The sequence below is a fragment of the Syngnathoides biaculeatus genome, chromosome 17 (genome assembly GCF_019802595.1).
Source record: "Syngnathoides biaculeatus isolate LvHL_M chromosome 17, ASM1980259v1, whole genome shotgun sequence".
NCBI classification, from domain to species: domain Eukaryota; kingdom Metazoa; phylum Chordata; class Actinopteri; order Syngnathiformes; family Syngnathidae; genus Syngnathoides; species Syngnathoides biaculeatus.
In genome coordinates this window covers 22675987-22701029 of record NC_084656.1, presented here as the reverse complement: position 1 = coordinate 22701029, position 25043 = coordinate 22675987, and the positions used below count along the sequence as shown (strand labels likewise).

The window sequence follows — 25043 nt, the reverse complement described above, 5'->3', positions numbered from 1 at the left end:
TGTGCAACTCATCAGAAGATGGAATATCATCACCAGGCTGGTTTGAAACGCGGTCAAAGAAACTGCCCAATTGCTAATATTTAATAATATAATTTGGGAACAAGTACTGAAATTTTATTGGACCAAAAAAATTCCAATATCCATATTCGTGTACTGGAAGCAGTGCAGCCAATGGAAAGACTACCAAATGAAGAGAATGGACTTTTGGGAATGATCTAGTTCAGTTTCATGGGACAAATATTCAAATTTAGCGTATAAATGTAAGGCAGTGTTGTTAGCAGAAAAGATTTCACTTGATCACAAAGAAACTTATATAGTACTTGAGAGAAACTGAACCTGAAGGATGCATCAATTTTGACAACATTAGCTTCCATTTTCCGAGTTAGCCACCCACTGCCATGCGGAAAAATTGCTACAGAAAATGTTTTTCTTTCAGCTCCCTTTAAGGGCCAGAAAGACAGCGGTCCGTCACAGAAGAAGAAAAAGTGCCAAAAGAAGTCGCTTAAAGATGAGAAGAAGCACGCTGCGACGCCTCGGAACAAGTCCAGCCCAGCATCAGCAAACAACAAACACTTGAAAGTGAACGCAACAAACGAAGGTACACAATCGGTTTAAGCTCTGCTTTCTCTTTGGCTATACATGTTTTTGGGGCATTACTAATGTGTTATTATCGGTTGCAGTGACTACTTAACTGTGACCCCTCACTTTTTTTTTTTCGTCTCAAGTAGGAAATGTGAAGGCCGGCTTCTCCACTGTCGACGTTCTACGGAGGCGGCTGCACGAGAAGATTGAGGAGGTGAAAGCGCAGGTAAGAAGATGGCCAATGTTGTGGAATTTCCACCATGGAGGAATACAATTCAATGGACCATAACCTTTACAGGTGAATTATTGACAGTAGAACTCTTGAATATTTGACTACAGTAATTTCCGGCCTACAGAGCGCACCTGAATATAAGCCTCAGCCAGTACATTTGTAAAGGAAATACCATTTGGTACGTACATAGGCCGCAACTGTGTAAAAGCCGCAAGTGCCCACATTGAAACACGAGATATTTACAAAGAAAGACGGTACACAGAAAGAGGTTTCAAAGTTTTAATACCGTAGCTTAGCTTAACATAGCAACAATACGGTAGCACGAACAAGGTTGGTTTTTAAAAAAAAAAAAAAAAAACATACCGGTAAAAGTCACTTTCTCTTAAAAGGTTATGTTAGGACAGCAACCTGCGCTAATATCCGGTTCCAGGAACTGCCTTAAATGGGTTTGTTTTTCAGCAGACTCCGGCCTTGTGTGACTAGCCAAAACGGAGTTGTTTTTTAGCAGGCACCTGCCTTGAGGTTCCAGTCACAGCAGAGGTGTTTCTCAGCAGACTCAACGGCCTTGGGTGTCTAGTCACTTCAGTTAGATCCTGTTTTGAGACTTTTCCAACATTGCCTATATAATCTCTGTTCTGCTTTCACACACACGCACTCAGTGTCGGACTACAGCCTTTGCCTGTGTCACAGAGCGCTCTGTTCATTAAACTTCAAAGTGTCTGTCACATTTCACGCCTCTGTAGTCCAGTTATCGACCGAACCTGGAATTCGACGAACATGCGGAAGGACCCCAAAAGGCCCTCCTTCCAACAATCTGCACATATATTCCACCGGTCTCACTCTTACCTTTTCCGCTCGAGTGCCCCCTTGCGGCCGTTACAATGCAATTCACGTTCCGGCGAGCTACGAAATACCAAAAGAAATCCATAATATGACGCACGTGTTATTTCCTTTGTGCCAGGGAGCCCCCAAGGAGGCGCCGTCGGAGGCGGTCCAGGCCAAGCGAGCCAAGCGGAAACTGGAGCGCGAGCGCAAGAAGAGAAAGAAGAAGGAATTCCGTCTGAAGAAGCTGGCCGAAACCAAAGCGCAAAGCCAGCAGGTTGAGGTCAAACAGGAGGAAGAGGAGGAGCGAGAGAAGCCCCCGGCCGCCGGAAAACGGCAGGAGGACGCCGTCATCTTCAACACGGTGGAAACGGTGGAGGAGGAGTTGGTGGACAAGGCCCTGAAGAAGAAGGCCAAGAAGCAGCGCGTCAAGGGCCAAATCACGCCGCTGTCGGGACGCAACTACAAGCAGCTGCTGAGCCGCGTGGAGGCGCGCAAGGACAAACTGGAGAAGCTGCGGGAGAAGGACGAAGCCAAGGCCCGCCAGGTGGAGACCAGGATGAAGTGGACCAACGTGCTGTACAAGGCCGAGGGCGTCAAGATCAAGGACGACGAGGCCATGCTGCGCGCCGCCCTGGCCAACAAGGAGAAGAAGCGCAGCCGGCGCAAGAAGGAGTGGGCCGAGCGCAGCCGGGCCGTCGTGGAGAAGATGCAGAAGCGGCAGGACAAGCGGCGCAGGAACATCAAGAAGAGGAAGGACGCCAAGATTGAGAACAAGAAGAACAAGGCCAGGAAGAAGGGCCGAATTCTGCCCGAGGACTTGAAGAAAGTCGCCCTGTAGTCGGAAGGAGGCTCCTAGCGCCGTGTGACGCAAAAATGCAGACGGATTTCATACTAAAAACAAAACCATCAAAAGGACAAGTGTGTCTTTGAGTTTTTGTGGGGAGGAGGGCTTGTCTGTCTGTTGAGTGTGCGCTTTTGTCTATGTGTGCATGCGTTTTTGAATACATTTGAATGTGTCTTTCTTCAGTGTGTTTTTTTTTTTTTTTTTTGGATCTGCTAGTGTGTTTACCTTTATTTTGAAGGTTGTTTTTTTGTACGTATGTTCTTTTTCACTCTGTGGTGTGTGAACATGTCTCGTGAGCGAGTGTTTTGTGCTACGGTGGGTTTGTGTGTCCTTTGAAAAATTCAGTGTCACAATTTTTTCGTTTCTTGGAAATTATCCGTGTTTGGTAAACCAAGATATATTAGGCTATCACGCTAAAAGGAATGGCGATAAAGGAATATCAGAAATGTTTTATTCTTAAGTAATTTCAGCTTGCGTGTTGCATCAGTTTGTGGGAAAACTTATGACTATTATTCCACTTGTTATTATTTACCACGCATCTCTGTCTCATCTCGCTCCGCCCATTCCGGAAGTGCTGAGAAAAGTGACAGGGATTAGGCAAAATATTAAACGATATATATAAATATATATTTGAAAATACACAAGTACGTGTTTTGTTTAACTTTACGTAGTACGCAGATCGCGGCAAAGTTTAACCACATATTTTTGGGGGGTGTTACGACAACGTCTCCGCGGCATCTTGCTCCGCCCATCCCGGAAGTGCTAATCAAAACAACGGTAAGTTGAAAGTTCAAACCCCCCCCACCCCCCGGAGCACCTCTAGTTTGACAAAACACTTTAGTCCCATTTCAGACAAATAATATATTGCCCTACACGTTCTATCTGGGGGAAAAAAAAAAAACACTTTAAAGTCAGCTATGGTTCTCTAACCAATGGGAATAGTCATCGGGAATGTTGTGACTGGAAGTCGCCTCGCCCGGAGCCTCTTTCGGAAGGTTCCAAATGTGTGTGACGCTGTGAAATTAATGCCTTGCGCTTGACCTTTGCCACCGAGCTTCTGCGTGTTGTCGTCCGCTTCATTTCTCGCCTGCCTGCCTCCCACAGACGATCATGTCGCGAAGGCTTCACGCGAGGAGGACCGAAGGAGTCGACAAAAACGTTTGGTGAGAAGCACCGAGGAGGTTGCACGACCCTCCGACGACAGCAAAGATATAAAATCGATATGAATCTGTTTGTAATTTATCTGCATTTACTTTGTTTTAGAGTATAATCCATACCTTATCGTGCGTTCAAGTGACTCTTAGATCCACAAGGAGTCGTGCTTTTGAGTTTTACCTCTGCCACACACTTTATATAAACTCGAATTGATTGGAAACACTTTTAAAGTATTCTTAAGCACCTATTCTCTCTCTTCCTCTCTAAAATGTGAAGTTTTTGTGGAAAAAAAGACCAAGGTAAATCATTTCAAAACTTTCTTCCCTTTATTAATCCATCCGTCCATCTGTTTTCTTTGCCGCTTATCCACACAAGCGTCGCAGGGGAATGCCAGAGCCTCTCCCTGCTGTCCCGGTTACACCCTGTACTGGTTGCCAGCCAATCGCAGGCCACCCCATGATTAATGTGATTTATAATCTGTACAACTCTATCAAAAGAAAGGAAATGTTTGTTTATATTAGCATGGATGTTAAACCTTCAAATTAACAGCACGTACAAAGGGTACAGATTGCAAAACTCAGCCGTGTATTTTCTCTGCTGTGGGAACAACAGCAATTAGTAGTTGTGGACCTTCCCTGCCTCTTAATCTTGATCTTCATTGTATTGCATCTCTCCCAGTAGAGCTCAGTGTTGGCCATCCATGCTACTAAACAGCAGGCACGGCCTCGAATTTCCGGGGGAAAAAAAAAAAAAAAAAAAAAAAATTGAAAGGATGGCTTAAAAATTTGCGATGGGCGGCACGCGCTGGCTGGCATCGTAATTGCAACGTCACCGCCGTGTTTCCCACCCAACAGGGTGGAGTTCAGCCAGATGGCGTCGGACTACAAACCCGTCAACCTGGGGCAGGGTTTCCCTGACTTCGCCCCTACCGAATTCATCCAAGAGGCCTTCTGCGAGGCCCTGCGCGGGGGGCCCTCCATGCACCAGTACACGCGCGCCTTTGTGAGTACGCCAAACGTCTCTCTTGCGACTTAAGAAAGAAAAAGTGACTTTGTATAACGTCACTTGGCCATTTCGTAGTCGTGAGTTTGGCATAGCCCTTGTAAAATTGATCATTTTAGGATGCATTTATCGTGGTTTCGATTTATCCCACGCTACGTGTCTATTACATGCATGTTTGTTTGTTTATTTAACAAACGCTCGGAATGCAAATGAATTAACTACAATTATTGTCAATCCCGCAGCTAGCAGAAATCTCCACTTAATGACGTTATTAAAAGGATCCGAGTATTGTTCCAAAACGGATTTTTCGTTTGACTGATTGCGTTAATTATATATTCGACTGTATAATAGCTAGCAAAACAAGTTAAATACGACTGAATTGAGTTCCTTAAAGTCTTGTTTTGTCTTGACCTGAAAAAAAATCCCTAAATAGTTATGAAGTGATTCCAGATGCAGCGACTGCGTTGATTGCGGGATATCAATATAAAAAGTGGCCTCAAATGTTGGATGCGGGTGAGCTGTTGTTGGGCGGCGATTGTTTCATTCGCCGTTCCCTAAATCCCTTGGTGGCGTTTGGGGGACTTTTGGCTGTCTCTCCCCCCATCAGGGACACCCACGGCTGGTAAAGAGTCTGGCCAAATTCTTCAGCGGCATCGCCGGACACGGGATCGATCCCATGGAGGACGTCCTGGTGACGGTGGGAGCCTACCAGGCGCTGTTCTGCGCTTTCCAGGCGCTGGTGGACGAAGGAGACGAGGTGGCGGCTCGCGCCGGAGGCCGACCGTCATTCTGGGGGAACATTTTCAGGGGTTAAACGTACAAATGTGCCCCCAAGGTCATCATCGTGGAGCCTTTCTTTGACTGCTACCAGCCCATGGTGAAGATGGCCGGCGGGAAGGCGGTGTACGTCCCTCTGAGGCCGGTAAGTGCCTTAAACTGGCGTCTCACGAGGATGTCTTTTTAGAATTACCTAAAGAGGCCACCAGATGGCCCCAAAGCAATATTTTTTGGATTAGACGGGGTCTCAGCGAGCTTTTCAGCGAATAACTGGAATATCCGTATGTCATATTAACATATGACTGTAATTATAAATTTGTATAGCCCACAGCATCCATCCATCCATTTTCTTTGCCGCTTATCCTCACGAGGGTCAGGCGTGCTGGACCCTATCCCAGCTGTCAATTGGCAGGAGGCGGTGTACACCTTGAACTGGTTGCCAGCCAATTGCAGGGCACCAAGAGACAGACAGTAGTCGCACTCACAATCACACTTAGGGGAAATTTCCATCCGTCCATCCATTTTCTTTGCCGCTTATCCTCACAAGGGTCGCGGGGAGTGCCGGAGCCTATCTCAGCTGTCGACGGGCAGGAGGCGGTGTACACCCTGAACTGATTGCCAGCCAATCGCAGGGCACATGGAGACAGACAATAGTCGTACTCACAATCCCACCGAGGGGCAATTTCCATCCATCCATCCATCCATCCATCCATTTTCTTAGCCACTTATCCTCAAAAGGGTCGCGGGGAGTGCTGGAGCCTATCCCAGCTGTCAATGGCCAGGAGGCGGGGTACACCCTGAACTGATCGCCAGCCAGTCGCAGTGCACACAGAGACAGACGTCAGTTGCTCTTACAGTCACACCTTGGGGCAATTTCGAGTGTCCAATTCATGGTGCATGTATTTGGGATGTGGGAGGAAACCGGAGTGCCCACCCGGAGAAAACCCACACAGGCACGGGGAGAACATGCAAACCTCACATAGGCGGGACTGGGATCAAACCTGGGTCCTCAAAACTGGGAGGCCAGCGCTTTACCAACTGATCCACCGTCCCACCGACTGTAATTCCAAATTTGTATGGGCCACGTAATTGACTTAATAATCTGAGGCCGACGTGATGCGGTTTTACGCAAATCCGTTTTTGGTCTCCGCCCTTCACCTTCACAGAAAGCGGAAGGCGCCGTCCTGTCGAGCGGCGACTGGGTCCTGTCCGCCGACGAGCTGGCCGGTAAATTCACCCCGCGCACCAAAGCCGTCGTCATCAACACGCCCAACAACCCGCTGGGAAAGGTCAGAACCGAAGCGGCCCTCGGTGGGTTTGGCCGGAACCAGAACGCGGCGGCGTCCAATTTTTGTCCCCCGGCGTGAACTTGGTTGCAGGTGTACAAGACGGAAGAGCTGCAAGCGATCGCCGACCTGTGCATCAAGCACGACGTGCTGTGTTTCAGTGACGAGGTCTACGAGTGGCTCACCTACGACGGAGCCAAGCACGTGAAAATCGGTGAGGGGAAGAAATCGCAACACCGCTGATACTTGTAGACGCACTTGCGCAGGATAGTGCCGCATTCCCTCGTTTAACGCAGGGGTTACGTTCCAAAAATACCCGCGTTACAGTAAAATCAGTGTAATGAAAGTGGATTTTTTTTTTTTCTTTTCATTTTTTGGCTTTGTTCATTCACTATACACGGATTTGCTTTCATTTACAGTGCATTATTTTTTTTCATTTGCAGGTTTTTTTTTTGTTTTTTTTTTTAATTTCCTATGTTTTATGCTCTTCAGTCCCGTAGCCAATCAGGACGGAAAACACAATGTGGGGTTTTCCATCGCAAGTCAAGTTACAGAACACTGCACATTTATACACTATTTAAAAAAAATTACAATGAAAAAATGTCCAGTTAAAAGTAAGCATCTCTTTATTTAATTATATATTTTTCCACATCTTCAAATTGTTTACTTTTGGTGATAAAAAGGTGCTTTCGCGGGCCACATAAAATCATGCGGCGGGCCAGATCTAGCCCCCGGGCCTTGAGTTTGACACATGATCCTTAATTAATGATTAGCCAGGTGGCTAAGCATTTAACATTTGTCTTTCCCTATTCGAGATAATAAGACAAATATCAGTTTTTTTTTTTTTTAATTGTTTTATTAACAGCCAGCCTGCCCGGCATGTGGGAGCGAACCATCACGGTCGGCAGCGCGGGGAAGACCTTCAGCGCCACCGGATGGAAGGTGAAGGGGTCGAGGGGTCGGAGGGGGCTTCAACCGTGAAGGTTTAAGTGCTTTTTCATGTCATCCTGTATAGTCCTAATTTTTGGGGAATGGTGTGTGTGTGTGCGTGGGAATCATTTTTTTGGTTTGTTTGTTTTCCAGGTGGGCTGGGCTATCGGCGCCGGAAACCTCATCAAGCACATGAAGACGGTCCATCAGAACAGCGTGTACCACTGCGCCACCGCCGCTCAGGTGACGCGCCACCGCCCGCAACGCGGACAACGGCAAATGGAGACTGCTCATTTCGGCCACCTCCCTTCCCCGGCGCCCCCCGCAGGAGGCGGTGGCTCGCGGCTTCGAGCGGGAGTCGCAGCGGTTCGGCGCTCCGGACAGTTACTTCCGCCAGCTGCCGGCCGCGCTGCAGCGAAAGCGAGAGAAGCTGGCCGAGTGTCTGGAGAGCGTGGGGCTGAAGCCAATCATGCCAGAGGGGGGCTACTTCATGATCGCCGACATCTCTTCCGTCGGTGAGCGAGCGCTTTGCGGCAAACGCGCGTTTCGTGACTTACCTAGCAAGAGACAGAGCGAAATCAAATCGAAATGCGACTCTTGGTGAATGGTAAGAAATATTTTGGTCACTCTTTTTGCTTCACTTCAATACGCATGGTGACGCTCCTTCTGGTGCGCAGGCCTCGGACGCCTGGGGGGGTGCCAGAAAAGCCGCTGGTTCGGCTACTGGTTTCAACCAGTCTGTCGGTTTTGCCGCCACAATTCAAAATCTGAATCGCCGGCGCAGCCAATCAAAATGCACGTACACATTTCCAGAGAGAAAAAAGTGTGGCTCGTGGCTAAAATGGACGTGTTTTTAGCATTAAGCTAAATGGATTTCATTTTGGTAAACCTACTTAGCTGTTGAAATGGAAAAGGAGTACCCCGATTTCCGGCCTACAAGCCGCGACTTTTTTCACGCGCTTTCAATCCTGCAGTTTACGGGGTGATGCGGCGCCAGCGTTAAACTCGTTCTGTGTACCAAGGCTTATAACCAGGTGCGCTCTGTAGGCGGGGAATTAATTCAACTGTCGTTGCAATAAAGAGGTTGAAGCCTCTTTTTTTTTTTTTTTTTTAACTCATCTCACGTCCAAATTTTGCTTCCGAGTCAAAGCAAAGGGGAAGAAAAAAAAAAGGCTAAACAACGACGTGTAGCTGGAAAAACTCGTCGGCCGTGCGACTTCTATCTCCCAACCGTATCGCGTCTTGGTACGGATGTCGCCTCGTCCCCGGAAAACAAATTTTCGTGAACTTTTTGTTCCCCCACAGAGGTGGATTTCAACGACCCGAGCACAAAGGACGAATCCTACGACTTCAGATTTGTCAAATGGCTCATTAAAGAAAAGGTAAGCGTTGCATATCATTATGAAATTACACATTTTCTCCTTCTGGGCGGTTTGCTGGTGGTCCGCAGGGCTTAGCGACAATACCCGTGTCGGCCTTCTACAGTCCGGAACACGGCGCGGACTTCGATAAATACATCCGCTTCTGCTTCATCAAGGTGAAATTCCGTAGGATTTTCCTAAATTGTGATTTGATTCTTTCATGTTGATGATTTTAAACTGACTTTTTATGCGTCGCAATAAAAGGAGGACTCCACGCTGGACGCCGCGGAGGCCATCTTGAGAAAGTGGAACGTGACGCGTGACCTCACTTCCTCCCGCCCCTCCGTCCACATTTCAACCGACTGATTGTTTCTACTCGTATGCACCCACGACTCACAAAAAGTGCGGGATACCGTATTGGGCTTTCACACCGGATGTTGAACAAAACTTCCGAAATTTCACCGCGCAGTCAATTTTCCAAATTTTTTGTGAGCATATTTTTCCGTCCTCACCGACTGAAGTTTTTTCCTCCATCGAGCGAGCTTCTTTATCTTTAAATGTGTCATAATTAAGGCGTTGTGATTTTGTCGTGCAATGATTTTAAACCACTGTGAAGATCTTAGTTGTCATTATTATAGTTTCCCTCGTCACTTGAATTCAAATGACATGTTTTACAATTGAGTATTTTCCTGATTAAAAGTTTTTCATGACATATTTTGTGTTTACTAAATTGCAATACTTTGATGTTGTTTTGAAACGCAGATAATGTAGTCACCAGATATGCTAATTATCAAATTTATTGTTGCGTACAGACCACGTAGCACATTCGCTAGATGGATTATGGATGATAATAAGCTCATATGAAATACGGTGCGGACAATTGAAGACAACCAAAAGACTCGGCAGAAGGTAAACTTGACCACGTGATAAAGACGCTCTCGAATTAAAAAGGACACGTTAGCCAAAAATGAATTTACTGTATTCATATTTGGTAGCGAATTAAAAGGACAAGTTAGCCAACAATGTATTTACTGTATTCATATTTGGTGGCGCTAACGCACTTTTAAGATAGTTTGCCAACCACTCATAAACGTAGAAGAAGACGGTAACCCGGAAGTAGGTACATGTCACGTGTCTACACTGTGAGAGAAAAATGTCTGCCGGTGTTGCGACGAAGAGACCAAAAATGTCTTCTGCTCAGGTACATAATAAATATAGCGTTAATTTTACTTAAAAATCCATCGTTCAGTAGTTAATTGTGTTTTTCCGTTTGCGTTTAGCCGGATGACAGAGTAGACTGGAAGAAAAGGAAAGAGGAATGTGAGTAAACACGTTAGCCTGATGCTACTACCATGCAGAGTATGTCGTAGCAGAAACGTGACCATCGAGTGACGTTTTTCATTTTTTTTTCTATTTTTGGAGCTCCGCTTCCCCCAAATTAAAATTTAAAATAAATAAATATAGCAGTTAATGATGTATATTGGGCCCTCTTGGCAAAATTACTCGCTTCTTTTACACAAAAACGACTGTCATCATCTTTGGTACCTTTATTTTCATTCATTTATTAATTTTTAAGGCCAGATTCTTAAATGTAAATAAAAGTGTAGCTTTTTTAACTGCCAAAAGATCCAATACATTACAAAGTTTGGGGGAGTACAAATATCAGTATCAAGTTGTTATCCGTCTTATTTCAAGGTACTGTGTACTTCTGAATACTGCCGAACTACTTGATACTTCAAGCCATAAAATCTTACACCAGGTCCTTCTCGTCAGTAGATGGCACTACAGTCTGTTGGTTTTTAAGATGATTTTTCACAGGCACGTTCTTATTTCCTTCCTGCTGCCAGTCAAGGAGGCCAAGAAGAAGAGGAAAGAGGCCAAGCTGATCAAACAGCTGGAAAAGCAGAAAAAAGAGGAGCTGGCCAAGAGCGAGAACGCTGAGCAGGAGCACAAAAAAAAAGGTGCGTGGAAAGAAATGTGTGCAGTATAACAGTACTCACGGGTATATTTTCTTTATCCTCTGTGAAGAACAACAAATATAACTGCAGTTTACTGGGAAGTTTTGCCTGTTGCCATATATATCCATGTATCATACTGCCCCCAGCTGGTCAAGGTGTGCAGATTAGGAGAAGCACAATGTCCATTGATTTGAAGCAAAAACTTTTTTTTTTTTCAACAATATTTGTTAAGTCTGCGTTTTGTTTTTTTTTCTTATTCACTACTCCTTAACCACTATTTTATTGACCTTTGTAGGGGGCTATACCTATTCCACTGAATAAAAAAAAAAAATGTTTGTCTTTCTGTCTTCGCGTGGCAGGTCGAGCCTACACGGTGAGCGTGGCTCTGCCGGGCTCGGTTCTGGACAACGCTCAGTCCGCCGAACTCCGCACCTACCTGGCGGGACAGATCGCCCGCGCCTGCGTCATCTTCTGCGCCGACGAGATTGTCGTGTTTGACGAGGAGGGCGAAGATGTTACGTGAGTTCTTCGGTGGATTTAAAAAAACAAAAACGCTAGCAGGTCTTGGGCTTTAGTGGGATATTTCAGGATGAGACTTAAGTTTACAGGTGGACTTGAGATCAAGCGACGTGGCTCAAAACCTTCTGAAGTGTTAAAGTGCGCGGGGTTTGGTACCCGGTGTAGCTAAAAAAATTGCAAGTTCGGTCACTTATTTGTCAAGGTAACCACGAGACACAATCTTGTACGTGAGCCTTCAAAACCGCAAACATTCCGTCCCGTAAAGGATCCTCTTCTGTTTTAGCTTCATCCTGAAATTTTACCCCAAAGCTCAACTTTTCTTGAGGATTGTTTGAAACTATGAATGTCAGTTTTTGTTTGGTGATGCAGGAGCGTGGAAGGTGAGTTTAAAGGCGTCGGGAAGAAGGGACAAGCGTGTGTCCAGCTGGGCAGATTACTGCAATACCTCGAGGTTCCCCAGTGAGTATGAGAAAAAACTCATTGTTCATATCTTTGGGTGCTTGTGATTCATACAAATTTCATATCTGCGGCAGGTACCTGCGCAAGATGTTCTTCCCAAAGCATCAAGATTTGCAGTATGCGGGTAATTTTATTTTTTTTTTTCATATCTGGAACACTTTTTTTATTCCCCTTTTTTGATCCAATTACATGTAGTGATTAGTTGAGGGCGGCACGGTACCTCAGCCGGAAAGCGTTGGGCTCACAGTTCTGAGGACCCGGGTTCGATCCCGGCCCCGCCTGTGTGGCGTTTGCATGTTCTCCCCGTGCCTGCGTGGCTTTTCTCCGGGCACTCCGGTTTCCTCCCACATCCCAAAAACGTGCAACATTAATTGGACACTCTAAATTGCCCGTAGGTGTGATTGCGAGTGCGGCTGTTTGTCTCGATGTGCCCTGGCATTGGCTGGCGACCAGTTCAGGGTGTGCCCCGCCTCCTGCCCGTTGATAGCTAGGATAGGCTCCAGCACTCCCGCCACCCTTGTGAGCATAAGCGGCTGAGAAGATGGATGGATGGATGGATGGTTAGTTGAGTAATATGCAATCACACAACTATAGTGCTTTGGGGCCTTGACTTATGAACGTAATTCATCCCGTGACCATGCTCGTAACTTGAAACGTGTATCAATTGATCGTACCTCGGTGAAATAAAGGAAATCATGAATCTGTTCCAACGTCTCCAAAAAAAGGTCAACAGATATTTGTAAAATAGTTTTTAACCCATTCATGGGCAGGGTGGCAGTTTTTTGCCTCATTGAGATAAACGTCTCCCAACAGGCCACAATGAAGGAAATAACACTTCTTTTTCGTTTATGGTTAAGTTATATGATAACTTTACTCATTTATAATCTCGTCCCAAAAATGGGACGCTGCTCGCGAGAGGGTGCCTGGGTTTTCTTAGTAGATCGTCCCAAAAACGAGAAGCACATTAAAACACCAAAATATTTTATATACTGAAGGATATAATGCGTGAAAATCATGATGTCCCAAAAATAGGACGCTGCCCACGAACGGGTTAATTAAAAAAATTACTTTATCAACAATTGAGAACTGAAATAACAACATAAAATGTAAAGAATGAAACAGTTTGTGCATCATGATAATTCAATGCTCCATGTGCTGCTCCTTATGGGTTAGTGCTGTTAGCCTATCTATGGCGTTTTCCATTATACGAGCCTTTTTTTTTTTTTTTTTTTTTAAATGTTCCTTTCGGTTTCTTTGTGTGCTCCAGGACTTCTGAACCCTTTGGACAGCCCTCACCACATGAGGATCGACGAGGAATCGGAATACCGCGAAGGCGTCGTCCTGGACAGGCCCGCCAAAGCCAATAAAGGTTCTTTGGTCAACTGCGGCATGAGGAAGGTGATGACCCGGAAGCGTGACGGCGGTATGCGGGCGGTCGTTGTCGCGCAAAATGACGGCAGCCGTGACTTGCGCGCTCCCCCCAGGAAGTGAGGATCGACAAACAGTTGCAGGCGGGACTGCGAGTAACCGTGCGGCTCAACGCGTCGCAGAAGCAAGGTGACGCTCAATTCGACCCAAAAATGGCTGAAAGGATGTCCTGTGATGCTTTGAAATCACGCGTCTTCGTCTGTCTGGCTTATCCTCCAGAAAGCAAAACGTACAGAGGGACGGCGGTGGCTCCTCACGTGCCCACCACGGAAGCGGGGCTCTACTGGGGCTACAGCGTCCGCCTGGCGTCCTGCCTCAGTGGGTCTCCGTCAACTTGGTTACCTCCACCCCCCATTTCCTCTTAATTGTGCCGGCCTTTTAAAACAAATAAATGCATTCGCCTTTCCCTTGTGGAGGAAAAGAAATACTGTAATTTCCGCCCTATAAGCTGCGATTTTTTTTTTTTTTTTTTTTCACACGCTTTCAACCCTGTGGTTTATACAGTGATGTGGCGCTAGCCTTAGTGCGGCGCTAGTGTTAGCGCACCTGGTTATAAGCATCAGTACACAGAAAGAGCTTAACAGTAGCGCTCTGTAGGCCGGGAATTACGGTACTCTTGCTGGCTTACATTTTAAGATCTTATTGAGAATTCCCTAGACGATAACGTTTTTTTTTTTAGTAGCATGCAAGTAATTTCCTTTAATTGCCCCACCCCTCCCCGACCACTGTTAGCGTAAATTTATTCCCCTCAGTTACGGGTTTATTTTGCTCATTTTGTACGTTTTCGTTCCACAGGCGCCGTGTTCACGGAAGGTCCGTACGAGGACGGCTACGACCTGACGGTCGGGACGTCGGAAAAAGGCAGCAGCGTCGACGAGGCCTCGCTGGCGCCGTTCAAGTAAGCCGCCCGCCGCGACCGTCCACCGGTGCCGCTCGGCTGCTTGTGATGGACGAGCGCCGTTCGCAGGCACCTGCTGGTGGTCTTCGGAGGCCTGCGGGGGCTGGAGGCCAGTCTGGACGCCGACCCCAACCTGGACGTCTCGTGTCCCAGCGTCCTCTTCGACCATTACCTCAACACGTGCCCCGTCCAGGGCAGCCGCACCATTCGGACTGAGGTGAGTCCCGCTCGCCGTTAAATATCGCAGTTCATCCTTAATAACAGCGCTGATAGTTTGTTTGTTTTTTAAATGCGTTTCTATAATGTACAGGCAAGTCTGAATTTAGCATTTCCTATCATTCTCTTTCTCTTTCCATATTTTTGATCTGTCCTCAACTCCTACATACTTATTTGGCATCAAGATGTAGAAATAATTTTTTTTCAGCGAATAAGGGAGGCTATCAAGGGTTAAAAAAAATAATAATCAGAAAATATGCATTTTCCTGAAAGAAGTTAAAATGTTTGAAGTATGTGGGAGGTGTAAACTATCTTGAGTTTTTCACTGTACATAAATACTCAGCTGTTGCTTGTCTTCTTTTCACGCAGGAAGCGATTTTGATCTCCATGGCGACGCTGAGGCAGAAGATAGCGACCGCCTTTTCCAGTGCTTGAAAATGTCAGTGTTCCTTTTTTTTTTTTTTTTTTTTATGTAATAAAACTTTGCTCATATTCTGTACACGTTTGACACAAACCTTCACCAGGCCATTGGCGAGTTTTCTGCCCTCCCCGACGTGGGGAGTAGGCCAGAGGTGGGCAAAACTGCACTCAGGGGCAACATATTAGCATTAGTAGCCTGTAAATGTTTACTAGTGCAGTTTTTCCCCCTTCACTAGTAACATGTATCGTAATTTCCGTCCTATAAGCCGCGACTTATTCCACACGCTTTCAACCCCGTGGATTATGCGGTGATGCGGCTAATTTGTGCATTTTTTTCTAACGGCCGCAAGGGGGGCGCTCGAGCGGAAAAGGTAAGAATGGGACGGGTGGAATATATGTGCCGAGGAAGTGACTTTTACCGGCTCTGTTAGCCCTGGGCAAGTGTGTTGCTGCTGTGTGACTGGCGTGTCTCAGTGATATTTACCAGTTATATTTTAACTGACCCTGTTAGCGCTAGCTTTAGTGCTAACGCTTTATTTAGCGTTAAACTCTTTCTGTGTAAATATCTCGTGTTTGAATGTGGGCACTTGCAGCATTTACGCAGCTGGATGTACGAAATGGTATTTCCTCTACAAATCTACTCTTGTAACCAGGTCCGCTCTGTAGGCCGGGAATTACCGTAGTTGTCCTGTTAGTGTGCTGAAAAGTCACAATAGTAGATGTTCGTCTTCAGGATGCCCTCGATGGGGTTGAGGTCACGGAATGAGTTTTCAAAGTCATCTCTGAGAACTCAAAGGTACGCAGGAAAAATCGTCAAGATGAATTGGAAAATATCAAACCACGTCTTACTAAAAATCACTTTTTTCTTTATTTTAGCCAAGTGGATGCCAAATGTAAAACAAATGAAGCGAGTTGTTGCACCGAGCGGGGGGGGGAAAACGTCGCTTTCCATTCCCGCCGTCGTCTGCAAAACGTCGACGACTCGGCAAGTCGCTAACGTTTTGACTTGAGCACCTTGAAGCGATCAAATCAAGAGAAGTTTTTCTGCCGATAAAAGACTCGTCGTCGTCCTGCTCGATGTTGCGAAGCATACAGGTACATCTCAATAAATTACGAGCGTCCAAAAATATTTATGAAGGTCATTCCGTTCAAAAAAACTAATCATAGCGATGCACCACAAACAATTATTTCACGATTTTCTGTATAATTTTGATGATCATTACGTACAGCTTTATCATCTCAAAAAAAAAAAAAAAAAAAACGGGATATCACGGAAGAAAGAAACAATAGAAATGATTGGTATGTTGAAATTAATTTGCGTTGTGAAAAATACTCAATGAATCGTGATAATGTAGGAGAAACTAAAGAAATCTTTTCATTTACTGAGATTTACCCGCTAGTGCGTCGGCAGAACATTTCGAGAAAGTTTCCGTGGGAAGTTGAGATGGGAAATACGCTGGGCGTCACAAACAAATTGGGAAATTTCTGTGGGAATTGGGGGTCATTTTAGTAACTTTAAAAAAAAAAAAAACGTTCCTCCCATAAACGTTACATGAACTTTTACGTTGTACAGTACATTTAAGAGCCAAACTGGCTTCAATTTTTGTAAATTCCTGGTTGATTCCAATTTAGAATTCCCCATTTGAAACGTTCTCGGAATGTTGCAACACTAACCCTCGATACGCAACAATACAAATATTGCACATAAAAAAAGCCCACTGGAAAACATTCCACACGTCTGTCGCTTTGTTTTTGTTTGTTTTCCCCCCAACGACGGCTCCTTGTAAGTGATCCCTGAAAGCGGACGGCGTCCCGTCTCCGGCGAGGAAACGCTCTCACCAAGCGGGGTGCGCGAAGGTGATGTTGTACTGGTGGGCCCAGCGCCCGAACACTTGCTTCTCGGTGATGAAGCGGTGGTGGCTCCCTTTCTGGTTGTTCTGGTTCTGCAAGTACGTCACGCACTCGTCCAAGCCCCGCGGCTTGTAGTAGTGATACGGGAACTTGTCGGATTCCGGCCTGTTCCTACAAGAAGGAGGAAGAAGAGAAGCATTTGTTGGGTGGGGTTGCTCAAAGGAATCTTCTGACGGTAAACTCTTGAAATTCGGTCGGCGCGACTGGAGCCACAAAAAAACGTCCCCAGCAGTCAAGCCGTATTGCTTTAAAATGGCCACTTTTCGGTCAAGGTGGCTTTTTTTTTTTTTTTTTTTTTGGTGCAAATCCGGATCCCATAACCCGTTTCGCTTGACAACGTGAAATGTGGCAAAAAAAAAAAAAAAAAAAAAAACAAGTCATGCAGCGATGCTCACCCGCAGTAACTTGGTGGAACCATCCCGTAAACTTTGACGTTGTCGCAAACCTCGATGGCGATGACCATGGTGAACCAGCCCGTGCTCAGCCACGAGTTTGATTTTTGTCTGCGCGAAAACCAAAGAGGGCGTTAGCGCAAATCCCCCCCCCCTGGCCGTTCACGGTTTTATATTCAGTCTGGTAGAAAAGTAGTGCTTTGCCTCCGTATCATGGCATCCTTTGACAATTGTGCACCTTTTTGGGGGTTGTCAGATACTGTACTGGCGAAGTGATCCATCTTGACAGAGAGACGAGCTTTGTATGTCTGGGAGGAGCCAATTTTAGCCTGGGTTGTTACCGAGAGTCTTCACCACATGTTGCACTAATCTCACCAATTAGCTGCTTGCCTTTATTTCTGCGAACCTCCCACCCCCCACCTATTTTGTTGCTCGTTATGAAATACTCTAAAATGCCACAAGGTGGGGGCCAAAGCGGAGGGAAGCCACTTTTGCGCTCCCACTGGTGTTCCAGTTAAAAGGCGAACCGACTGCAGACGTTTGAGGGGCGACCGGCTGACTCCCAAGCAAGTGAATCCAGTCGTGTTTTTCGCAGGATTTTGCGACTTCTTGGTGCCACGTAACTATGTTGAAGTGAGAAGAGGCACTTCTGTTGGACTAGTTACAGCCCTGGCTGATACAAAAGTAGCGTTTTGCCCTTGAAATGTGGCATTTGTAAGCTATTATGAATGAGTTATGGAAGGGAATTTCATCTCCAAGGCTGATTTATGATTCTTATTTTTTTGTTCCTTGCCGACAGCAGGGCTCGGTCCCTGTCCCCCCCCCCCCCCCCCCCCCTCCAACCCCGCGAAGAACTCACCTGTCTCGTCCCGTCTCCAGCTGGAACAGATTGTCAAATCTGTACATTTTTGCAGGAGCCACGGTAAAACACGACACCCGCTTGTAGGTGGCGCCGATCCTCTGGATGGATCTGTACACGGTGGCTTTGGAGTCCTTGGTCATCTTGTTCGGGGGCCCCCAGAAGATGACGGTGCGTTCGCCGCCGGCTTCGACCGCCATGAACTCGCTGGGCCGCCGCACCACCCGGTACACGCTGGAGTGGGCCACCACCCGCAGCGTGGTGCGCCGGCCCACGTCGGCCTCGTAGCCCGCCGTGGGCGCGTCGTTCATGCGGATCACGCACTCGCTGGCGTCGATCTCCTGGCCCGCTTTGCTGCCCAGCACGTGGCTGGAGCTGCTGACCAGGGCGCAGTGGCGGCACCGCAAGGTCAACCTCTGCAAGTACAGCTGGTGAAAACGTGTGGCAGAAGAGTAGAACAAAAAGGGACGCAAAATGTAAATAAGTAATCTCCCGCCAATATCATTGGGAGTCTCCGTGTGCAGCACTGGTCTGTGTTACACTGCCCCCGTGTGGCCGAGGCGTGCACACCAGAGGGAGCGGCACAATGTCCAGAGAACCGAAGCTCCCACCTATTCAACAATGTAACAACCCTATTTTGCTGGAGTCAGGAGTACAAACGGACAGAGTACCAATTACGACCCAAAAGAAATTGTGTATGCTTTTTTTTTTAAAGCTGGTTTAGGATCATTTCCATGTGCTGACCCGTTTTCCTCAATCCGCTCGACATTTGGAACTACGGCCACCTTTTTGTTTGCACGTTGGGGTAGTTTCACTTTAGAGGGTTTTATAAACGGCGCTTCATGTCCTGAATTTAAAATGATGATAACGTAACATTCAATTTAATTTTAGTTAATAAGCTGTTAGCAATTTGGCATAAAAACCGGACCTGACCCAGAGAAACGGATGTCACCGTTTTTTTTTGTTTGGTTTTTTTTTGGACTGAGGGGTTCGGATTCGTCCCGAATGGGTCTCCGGCAACATCTTTACCTCGTGGCCGTAGACGGGCAGGTAGTCGTCTTCGGTGGCCCACTTCTTGAGGTCGGTGGGCCGGGGCGTGTGGTTCCCGGCCACCCGGAAGGGCGCGTGGGCCGTCTCGCCGGCGCTCGCGCTGGAGCTGTACAAGATGACCAGCGTCATCAGGATGAAGATGGCCGCCAGGATGGCCGCCCGCCGGATCTGCGCCCCCGCCTGAGGCTGGAGGGAAATACGGCACGTTTGGACGGTTTCTCTTTCGGGTGGAATTCAAGTGATGGTACGTGGCCGCCCCTTGTGGTACGTGCAACTATTGCTCAAGTAAATGTTGAAACTCGTACTCTTAAACTGTGCGTTTCTACTATACTGCATATTTGCTCTGTGAAGTGTTCTTTGGTGCTCCTGAAGTTGAAGCTAAAGTTTTTCAACACACGAGTCGTCGTTCAGGTGTTTGGATGTCGGCGGTATTAGCGCCGTTTTGGTGGCAGGGATTTCAACTCCCTTCGCAGGGTTGGCAGAATACAAGAGACGACCGATTGATTCCACGTCGTGTGTTTGAAAACAACTTCCAACTTTGCCTTTACATGTTAACCCGTAATGAGTAACGCAACGGACAGGCTGACGAGTAGCATCTACGCGGTGCTAACCTTTTACGGAATGGCGACGTAAATAACAATGGTGGAGCAACACATGTAGATCGATTAATATCGCAACACTCACTGTCATATGTGCTGCTAGGGACTGCCGCTAATCTTCCTGCGTCTTACTATGCACTCGGGACGGTCTAGCCCAGCGGTCGGCAACCTTTGACACCGAAAGAGCCATTTGAACCCGGTTTCCACGGAAAAGAAAACACTGGGAGCCGCACATCTAAAATGAAGAAAAAAAAAAAAAACTTCTACTACTTTACCGCAGCATGTTTCTCCATTGGCTTTGCCGGGCTTGAAAGTCGCTCAAAATAGACGGCGTTTCAGCGGGTATACCCGCTTCCGCAGTGTGACGTCTATTTTGAGCGACGAAAAAATATCAAATAATTTAATTAATATTTTAATATTTCAAGATCACAATCTTCAAATTTAGAACTAAAATAATATAAAAACTAACACAAATAAAACGCACTTCAATTAAATAAAAAACTAAATTTTTTAGTAATTTATTTTCCCAAGCCAATCAGGGCCGCATTATAAGGATGAAAGAGCCGCATGAGGCTCCGGAGCCGCGGGTTGCCGACTGCTGGTCTAGCCACATTGAGTACTGCACTGTCCCCAGGTGGCCAAAGTCCGTCCAACGGAGGGAGCAGTACTATGTCCATTTAAATTGACGCCAAAAAAACCCTTATCAAGTTTCCATACGCTGGGGGGGGGGGGGGGGGGGGCTTACAACTCGGCAAATCGCTGTCAATTAATGAAGCTCCAGAGTTGGAAAAATAAAAAATAGACCACTTGGGCGACCGCACGCTGCTCCTAAACAAGCTGCAGTAATGTTAGTTGGATAAAAAATGTAAATTTTATACAGTCCTCCATGCTGTCATCTTCCAAAATCATCATGCATAAACAAACAACAAATATTGCATCATTAAAAAAACTCTGACTGTAATCAAAAACACCCACGTGGGGGCTGGAAGTAGTATGCATTCATCTATTTTCTTTTGCCGCTTATCCTCACAAGGATCAAGGGGCATGCTCGAGCTTATCCCAGCTACGAGCAGGAGGCGGGGTTACACCCTGACCTGGTCGCCCGCCAATCACAGGGCACGTAGACACAATCACAATTTAGAGCGTCCAATTAATGCTGCATGTTTTTGGGAAGCGGAGTGCCACGCAAACTCCACACAGGCGGGTCCGGGATCGAACCCGGGACCTCGGAACTGTGCCGCCCTGAAAGTGATAAATTGACCGTAACAGGTTCATAGTGTGAGAGTGTTATTTATATTATTCAGCTCATTTGTCAAATATCTATCCATTTTTCTTGAAGGTCGCGGGGAGGGCCGGAGCCCATCCCAGCCGCCAACGGGCAGGAGGCGGGTGGTGGTGGTGGGTACACCCTGAACTGGTCGCCGGCCAATCGCAGGGCATCGTTTTTCAAATGCACATCACGCCATTTTTCTTGGACTTGAACAGCATACTCCCAACTTTTTTGTTTTGTTTTTATAATAATATGACAAGAGCAACAACACATTGACCGTTTTTTGGATTTTTTTTTTTTTGGGGGGGGGGGTGTGGATGCGGGGGGGGTGGGTTTATAGCCCCCACCCTCGCCCCCTCCTTCGTGTGTGTGTGTGTCATACCTTGAGCGCCATGCTTTCAGGAGTGTGTGGACTCGCAGTCTGTGGTGGTCCTGCAGTATATTGAGGGGAGGGCGGGGGGCGGAGAGGAGAAGATAGGGGGGGGGGGGCGTGCAGTGTTTATTGAGGGGCTCGTGTTCGCAACGCAACGCTCGAGTCGTCGCCGAATGTGCGCACGTTCCGTTCTACGTCGGGTACAGCAAAAAAAAAAAAAAAAAAAAGAAACCGCATCGCGAGGTCGAGCGAGAAGAGAAATGGGAGGAATTACCATGTTACTCACTCAGCCCCCCCGCGGCGACATGCCCGCCGCGAAGCTTCGACCGTTCGAGCGTCTCGTGGTCGGTTGGGCTAAGCGACACCCGGTCCCGGTCTCGCGGCCTGCTTGTTTTTGGGGTGACGGCGGCGCAGCTCGACGTTGCCTCCCGCCGCAGTTCGATCCATCTTCCTGCGACGCGCGCTGACGTCAGCCGACGGTCCGGACCGGAGCCCCGACCCCCCCCCCCCCCTCCCCAAGCCCCACCCACCTTCGAGGGAGCCCTGCCCACTGTCTTAAAACCAGAAAACCTTCATAAATGTGCTTCGTCGGACCCACCCCAGTTGGTTCTTAACGTTGTGGGACGTGCGGAACCCCGTCCGGATTTCACAGAACCCTTCCTAATTCGCAAAATGAAATATTATCTATCCGTTTTACAAGCCGCTTATCCTCACGAGGGTCCCCAGAGCGCCGGAGTCCGCCCCAAAAGGAAGGATTACGCCCTTAACTTGTCTATCCGTTTTACCAGCCGCTTATCCTCACAAGGGTCCCCAGAGCGCCGGAGTCCGCCCCAAAAGGAAGGGTTACGCCCTTGTCGTCTATCCGTTTTACCAGCCGCTTATCCTCACAAGGGTCCCCGAAGCGCCGGAGTCCGCCCCAAAAGGAATGATTACGCCCTTAACCCGTCGCCGGTCAGTCGCAGGAACGCACGTCGACGCCGAGCGGGAATCGAACCCACGCCGCCCGGAACGAAGTCGAGCACGTGCGCAACGCGACGCCGTCAATGTTGTGATTATGAAATTCAAAACAGACGAAAATAGTTATACTGTATATTGTCGCTTCTCAGTCATCCAAGTGATGCATAAAATGAAGCGCGCAACAGTTATGCACAAAAATTACGTTTTAAGAAAAACACTTGAATTTCATTGAAAAACATAATAATAATTTGATGAAAATTGACTGTACGTGAATAGGAATTTTGCGCTTGCTCATGTCGGAGGACCGGAATTTGTTGTGAAAATTTACAAACCTCTTCCTCGTCTTTATCTTATTTCTACAATCCTCGTAAGTCATTTTTTTTTTTTTTGGGGCGGGGGGGGCAGTTTTTATTTTTTAAAATGATTATTAGATGCGCTGTGCGCCACCACTCGCCCCAAAGTGTGCAATGTTGCAAAACAAACAATTTCAAAAAGAACAAACCGCGTTTGGAACGGCACTAACACGCAGTCGCACAAGACTTTCGACAGATACTAGTCCTCGTATTTGAATATCATTTGAACGGGTTATTCTCGTTAGTCGTCGCAATTAATATTATCCCTCCATTGAACGTTCACACGTAAACAAATGACAATTAATTTATGAGTCAAAGAAAATGATAAAAATACAAATAGTTTAGTAGAACATATACGTCTCTACTAGAGTATCTTTATGTATGTGTATATAAGTACTACAGTATGTTTATGTATGTGTATATATGTATACACTATACGTGAGTGCTGTATGTGTAGATACATATTTACAATATGGATGTTTATATTGTATGTGACTGTGTCGATATACTGTGTGCGTGTATACAGTACATGTATAACATGTTTATAAGCATTTTTGAAGCAATTTCCATGTGTTTGGAGTGCTGAGGAAGCAAAAATAATATATATATGTATTTGAATATGTCTGATCGTCCAAAGTAAGTCGTCATAGGGCCCTTACCGTGTCCGACGGAGCCAGCCGTGACCAGGAAGAATCCGCGGCCGTTCCTGGGGCGACCCGTTTAGTCGCTCGGCGCCCTTGCCGAGCATCGTCACGCCGAACGAAACCGAAAAACATCCGCTCGGAGGGACGCGCCGACTGCCGGGACTCGGCCGCGCAGTCGCGGATGTTCCCCCCCCCCCCCGGGCCCGCAAATTCCGTTCGCTAACCCGCCCGCCCGCCCGCCCTCTGTTGTCATAATAAAGGCGGCGATACACGGAGCAGCGGTGACCTTGAATCACTTCCTTCCTTCCTTCCTTCCTTCCAAGTATCTTGCTTAGATTTTGCTTTTTCTTTCTGGGGCGGGTTGCAAATATTACATTCCTTTTTCAAATGTGTACTTCAATGGGGGGGGGGGGAGCACAGCAAATGTATTTGTGCAGGAAAACATCTTTTATACGGAAGTAAATATGTGCCGCCGGGATTTGAATTGGAAATCTAAACTGTTCACATTTTCAATTGTTGTATTTCAATTGAATTTTTCAATGTGAACATTCGCTGCCGAAAATTCACCGTCTGTGCCAGCAGGCGGGGTTACTTCAGGTCGGAAGCCAACAGCCGGCCAATCGCAGTTCCGCTTTCTTGGTCATGTGACGTCACATACTAAGAAAGCGTAACTGCGATTGGCCGGCTGTTTGGCTAATTGTAGCCAGTTGAATATCAGACAGCGAATTGTTAGCATTGACAATTTACACTGATATATCCATCCATGCATCCATTTTCTTAGCCGCTTATCCTCACAAGGGTCGTGGGCCTATCCCAGCTGTCAACGGGCAGGAGTCGGGGTACACCCTGAACTGGACGCCAGCCAATCAATCGCAGGACACAAACAGTCGCACTCACAATCACACCTACGGGCAATTTAGAGTGTCCAATTCATGTTTTTGGGATGTGGGAGGAAAGCGGAGTGCCCGCCCGGAGAAAAGCCACACAAGCGGGGCCGGGATCGAACCCGGGTCCTCGGAACTGTGAGGCCAAGGCTTTGCCGCCTTTCAGACGGCTACAATTCGCCGTCTGAAAGGGTTACTTCAGGTCAGAAGCGAACACCCGGCCAATCGCAGTTTCGCTTTCTCGGTCACGTGACCGAGAAATTATGTTAAGATAACAAAATATGAATTTCAAAAATTTACTGGAAATGAATAGGAATTTTGCGCTTGCTCATGTCGGAGGACTGGAATTTGTTGTGAAAATGTACGAATCTATTCCTCGTTTATATCTTATTTCTACAATCCTCGTAAGAGTCTTTTTTTTTTTTGGGGGGGGGCAGTTTTTATTTTTTAAAATGATTATTAGATGCGCTGTGCCACGCCACTCGACTCGTGCGCGATGTTGTCAAATAAATTTCTCGGTCACGTGACCACGAAAGCGTAACTGCGATTGGCTGGCTGTTTGGTTGAATTGTCAACATGGAAAATTTCCACTGAAATGCAACAATTGAAAATGTGATCGCTTTGCATTTCATATTCAAATCCAGGTGGCTGGCGAACGGTTACGTCCATAGTTTGAAAGATGAAAGGGATTAAAAACATTCCCACTTGCGGCTGACGTCACTCCCGCCGGGAACTCTGTGGGCGCCGTCGCGACCCGATTGCCGGTCGACCACGTTCGCTTCGGACTCTGCACTCCGCTATTTGTCCTGATTCTGTCGGGGGGGGGGGGGGAACGACAAAAAACGTGGCCAGTATTGAC

The 25043-nt window shown here is 47.0% G+C and overlaps 4 protein-coding genes across 9 annotated transcripts in view; 3 read left to right on the top strand and 1 right to left on the bottom strand.

Annotated features, from left to right (window-relative positions):
* surf6 (surfeit 6) overlaps window positions 1–2551 on the top strand; it is a 3156-nt gene extending 605 nt beyond the window's left edge. The window contains exons 2-4 of one of the 2 annotated variants that reach the window (XM_061800746.1): window positions 437–598; window positions 729–808; window positions 1776–2551. In XM_061800746.1, the coding sequence (XP_061656730.1) occupies window positions 437–598; window positions 729–808; window positions 1776–2477 (944 nt within the window). In that variant the 3' untranslated portion in view covers window positions 2478–2551. Of the gene's footprint in view, window positions 1–436; window positions 599–725; window positions 809–1775 lie in introns of both variants that reach the window. The other variant, XM_061800745.1, reaches the window with a different exon arrangement.
* A 633-nt stretch (window positions 2552–3184) lies between these two features.
* Window positions 3185–9708, top strand: kyat1 (kynurenine aminotransferase 1). Of its 2 annotated transcripts, none has more exons than XM_061800742.1 (13): window positions 3185–3260; window positions 3588–3646; window positions 4493–4640; window positions 5248–5397; window positions 5476–5562; window positions 6584–6706; window positions 6797–6917; window positions 7569–7645; window positions 7787–7876; window positions 7962–8148; window positions 8939–9015; window positions 9084–9170; window positions 9259–9708. In XM_061800742.1, the coding sequence occupies exons 2-13, from the start codon at window positions 3594–3596 to the stop codon at window positions 9358–9360; spliced, it is 1302 nt and encodes a 433-aa protein (XP_061656726.1). In that variant the 5' UTR covers window positions 3185–3260; window positions 3588–3593; the 3' UTR covers window positions 9361–9708. The 2 variants fall into 2 exon arrangements, with proteins under 2 accessions (XP_061656726.1, XP_061656725.1); XM_061800741.1 differs by lacking the exon at window positions 3185–3260 and adding an exon at window positions 3276–3487.
* Window positions 9709–10002: 294 nt separating this feature from the next.
* Window positions 10003–18248, top strand: spout1 (SPOUT domain containing methyltransferase 1). 2 transcript variants are annotated; one of them, XM_061800744.1, is made up of 13 exons: window positions 10045–10195; window positions 10275–10314; window positions 10842–10955; window positions 11312–11471; window positions 11841–11930; window positions 12005–12054; window positions 13198–13328; window positions 13415–13487; window positions 13578–13676; window positions 14154–14256; window positions 14326–14473; window positions 14842–14911; window positions 18110–18248. In XM_061800744.1, exons 1-12 carry the CDS (start codon window positions 10148–10150, stop codon window positions 14905–14907), a joined length of 1122 nt encoding a protein of 373 aa, XP_061656728.1. In that variant the 5' UTR covers window positions 10045–10147; the 3' UTR covers window positions 14908–14911; window positions 18110–18248. The 2 variants fall into 2 exon arrangements, with proteins under 2 accessions (XP_061656727.1, XP_061656728.1); XM_061800743.1 differs by having other exon boundaries at window positions 10003–10195; window positions 13415–13676.
* st6galnac6 (ST6 (alpha-N-acetyl-neuraminyl-2,3-beta-galactosyl-1,3)-N-acetylgalactosaminide alpha-2,6-sialyltransferase 6) lies at window positions 15687–23495 on the bottom strand. 3 transcript variants are annotated; one of them, XM_061800750.1, is made up of 7 exons: window positions 21621–23306; window positions 21356–21405; window positions 19789–19938; window positions 19084–19290; window positions 18055–18470; window positions 17199–17306; window positions 15687–16914 (listed from the first exon to the last, which is right to left on the bottom strand). In XM_061800750.1, the coding sequence occupies exons 3-7, from the start codon at window positions 19792–19794 to the stop codon at window positions 16728–16730; spliced, it is 924 nt and encodes a 307-aa protein (XP_061656734.1). In that variant the 5' UTR covers window positions 19795–19938; window positions 21356–21405; window positions 21621–23306; the 3' UTR covers window positions 15687–16727. The 3 variants fall into 3 exon arrangements, with proteins under 3 accessions (XP_061656734.1, XP_061656731.1, XP_061656733.1); XM_061800747.1 differs by lacking the exons at window positions 19789–19938; window positions 21621–23306 and adding an exon at window positions 23316–23495 and having other exon boundaries at window positions 15688–16914; XM_061800749.1 differs by lacking the exon at window positions 19789–19938 and having other exon boundaries at window positions 15688–16914; window positions 21621–23305.
* Between the last annotated feature and the right edge of the window lie 1548 nt (window positions 23496–25043).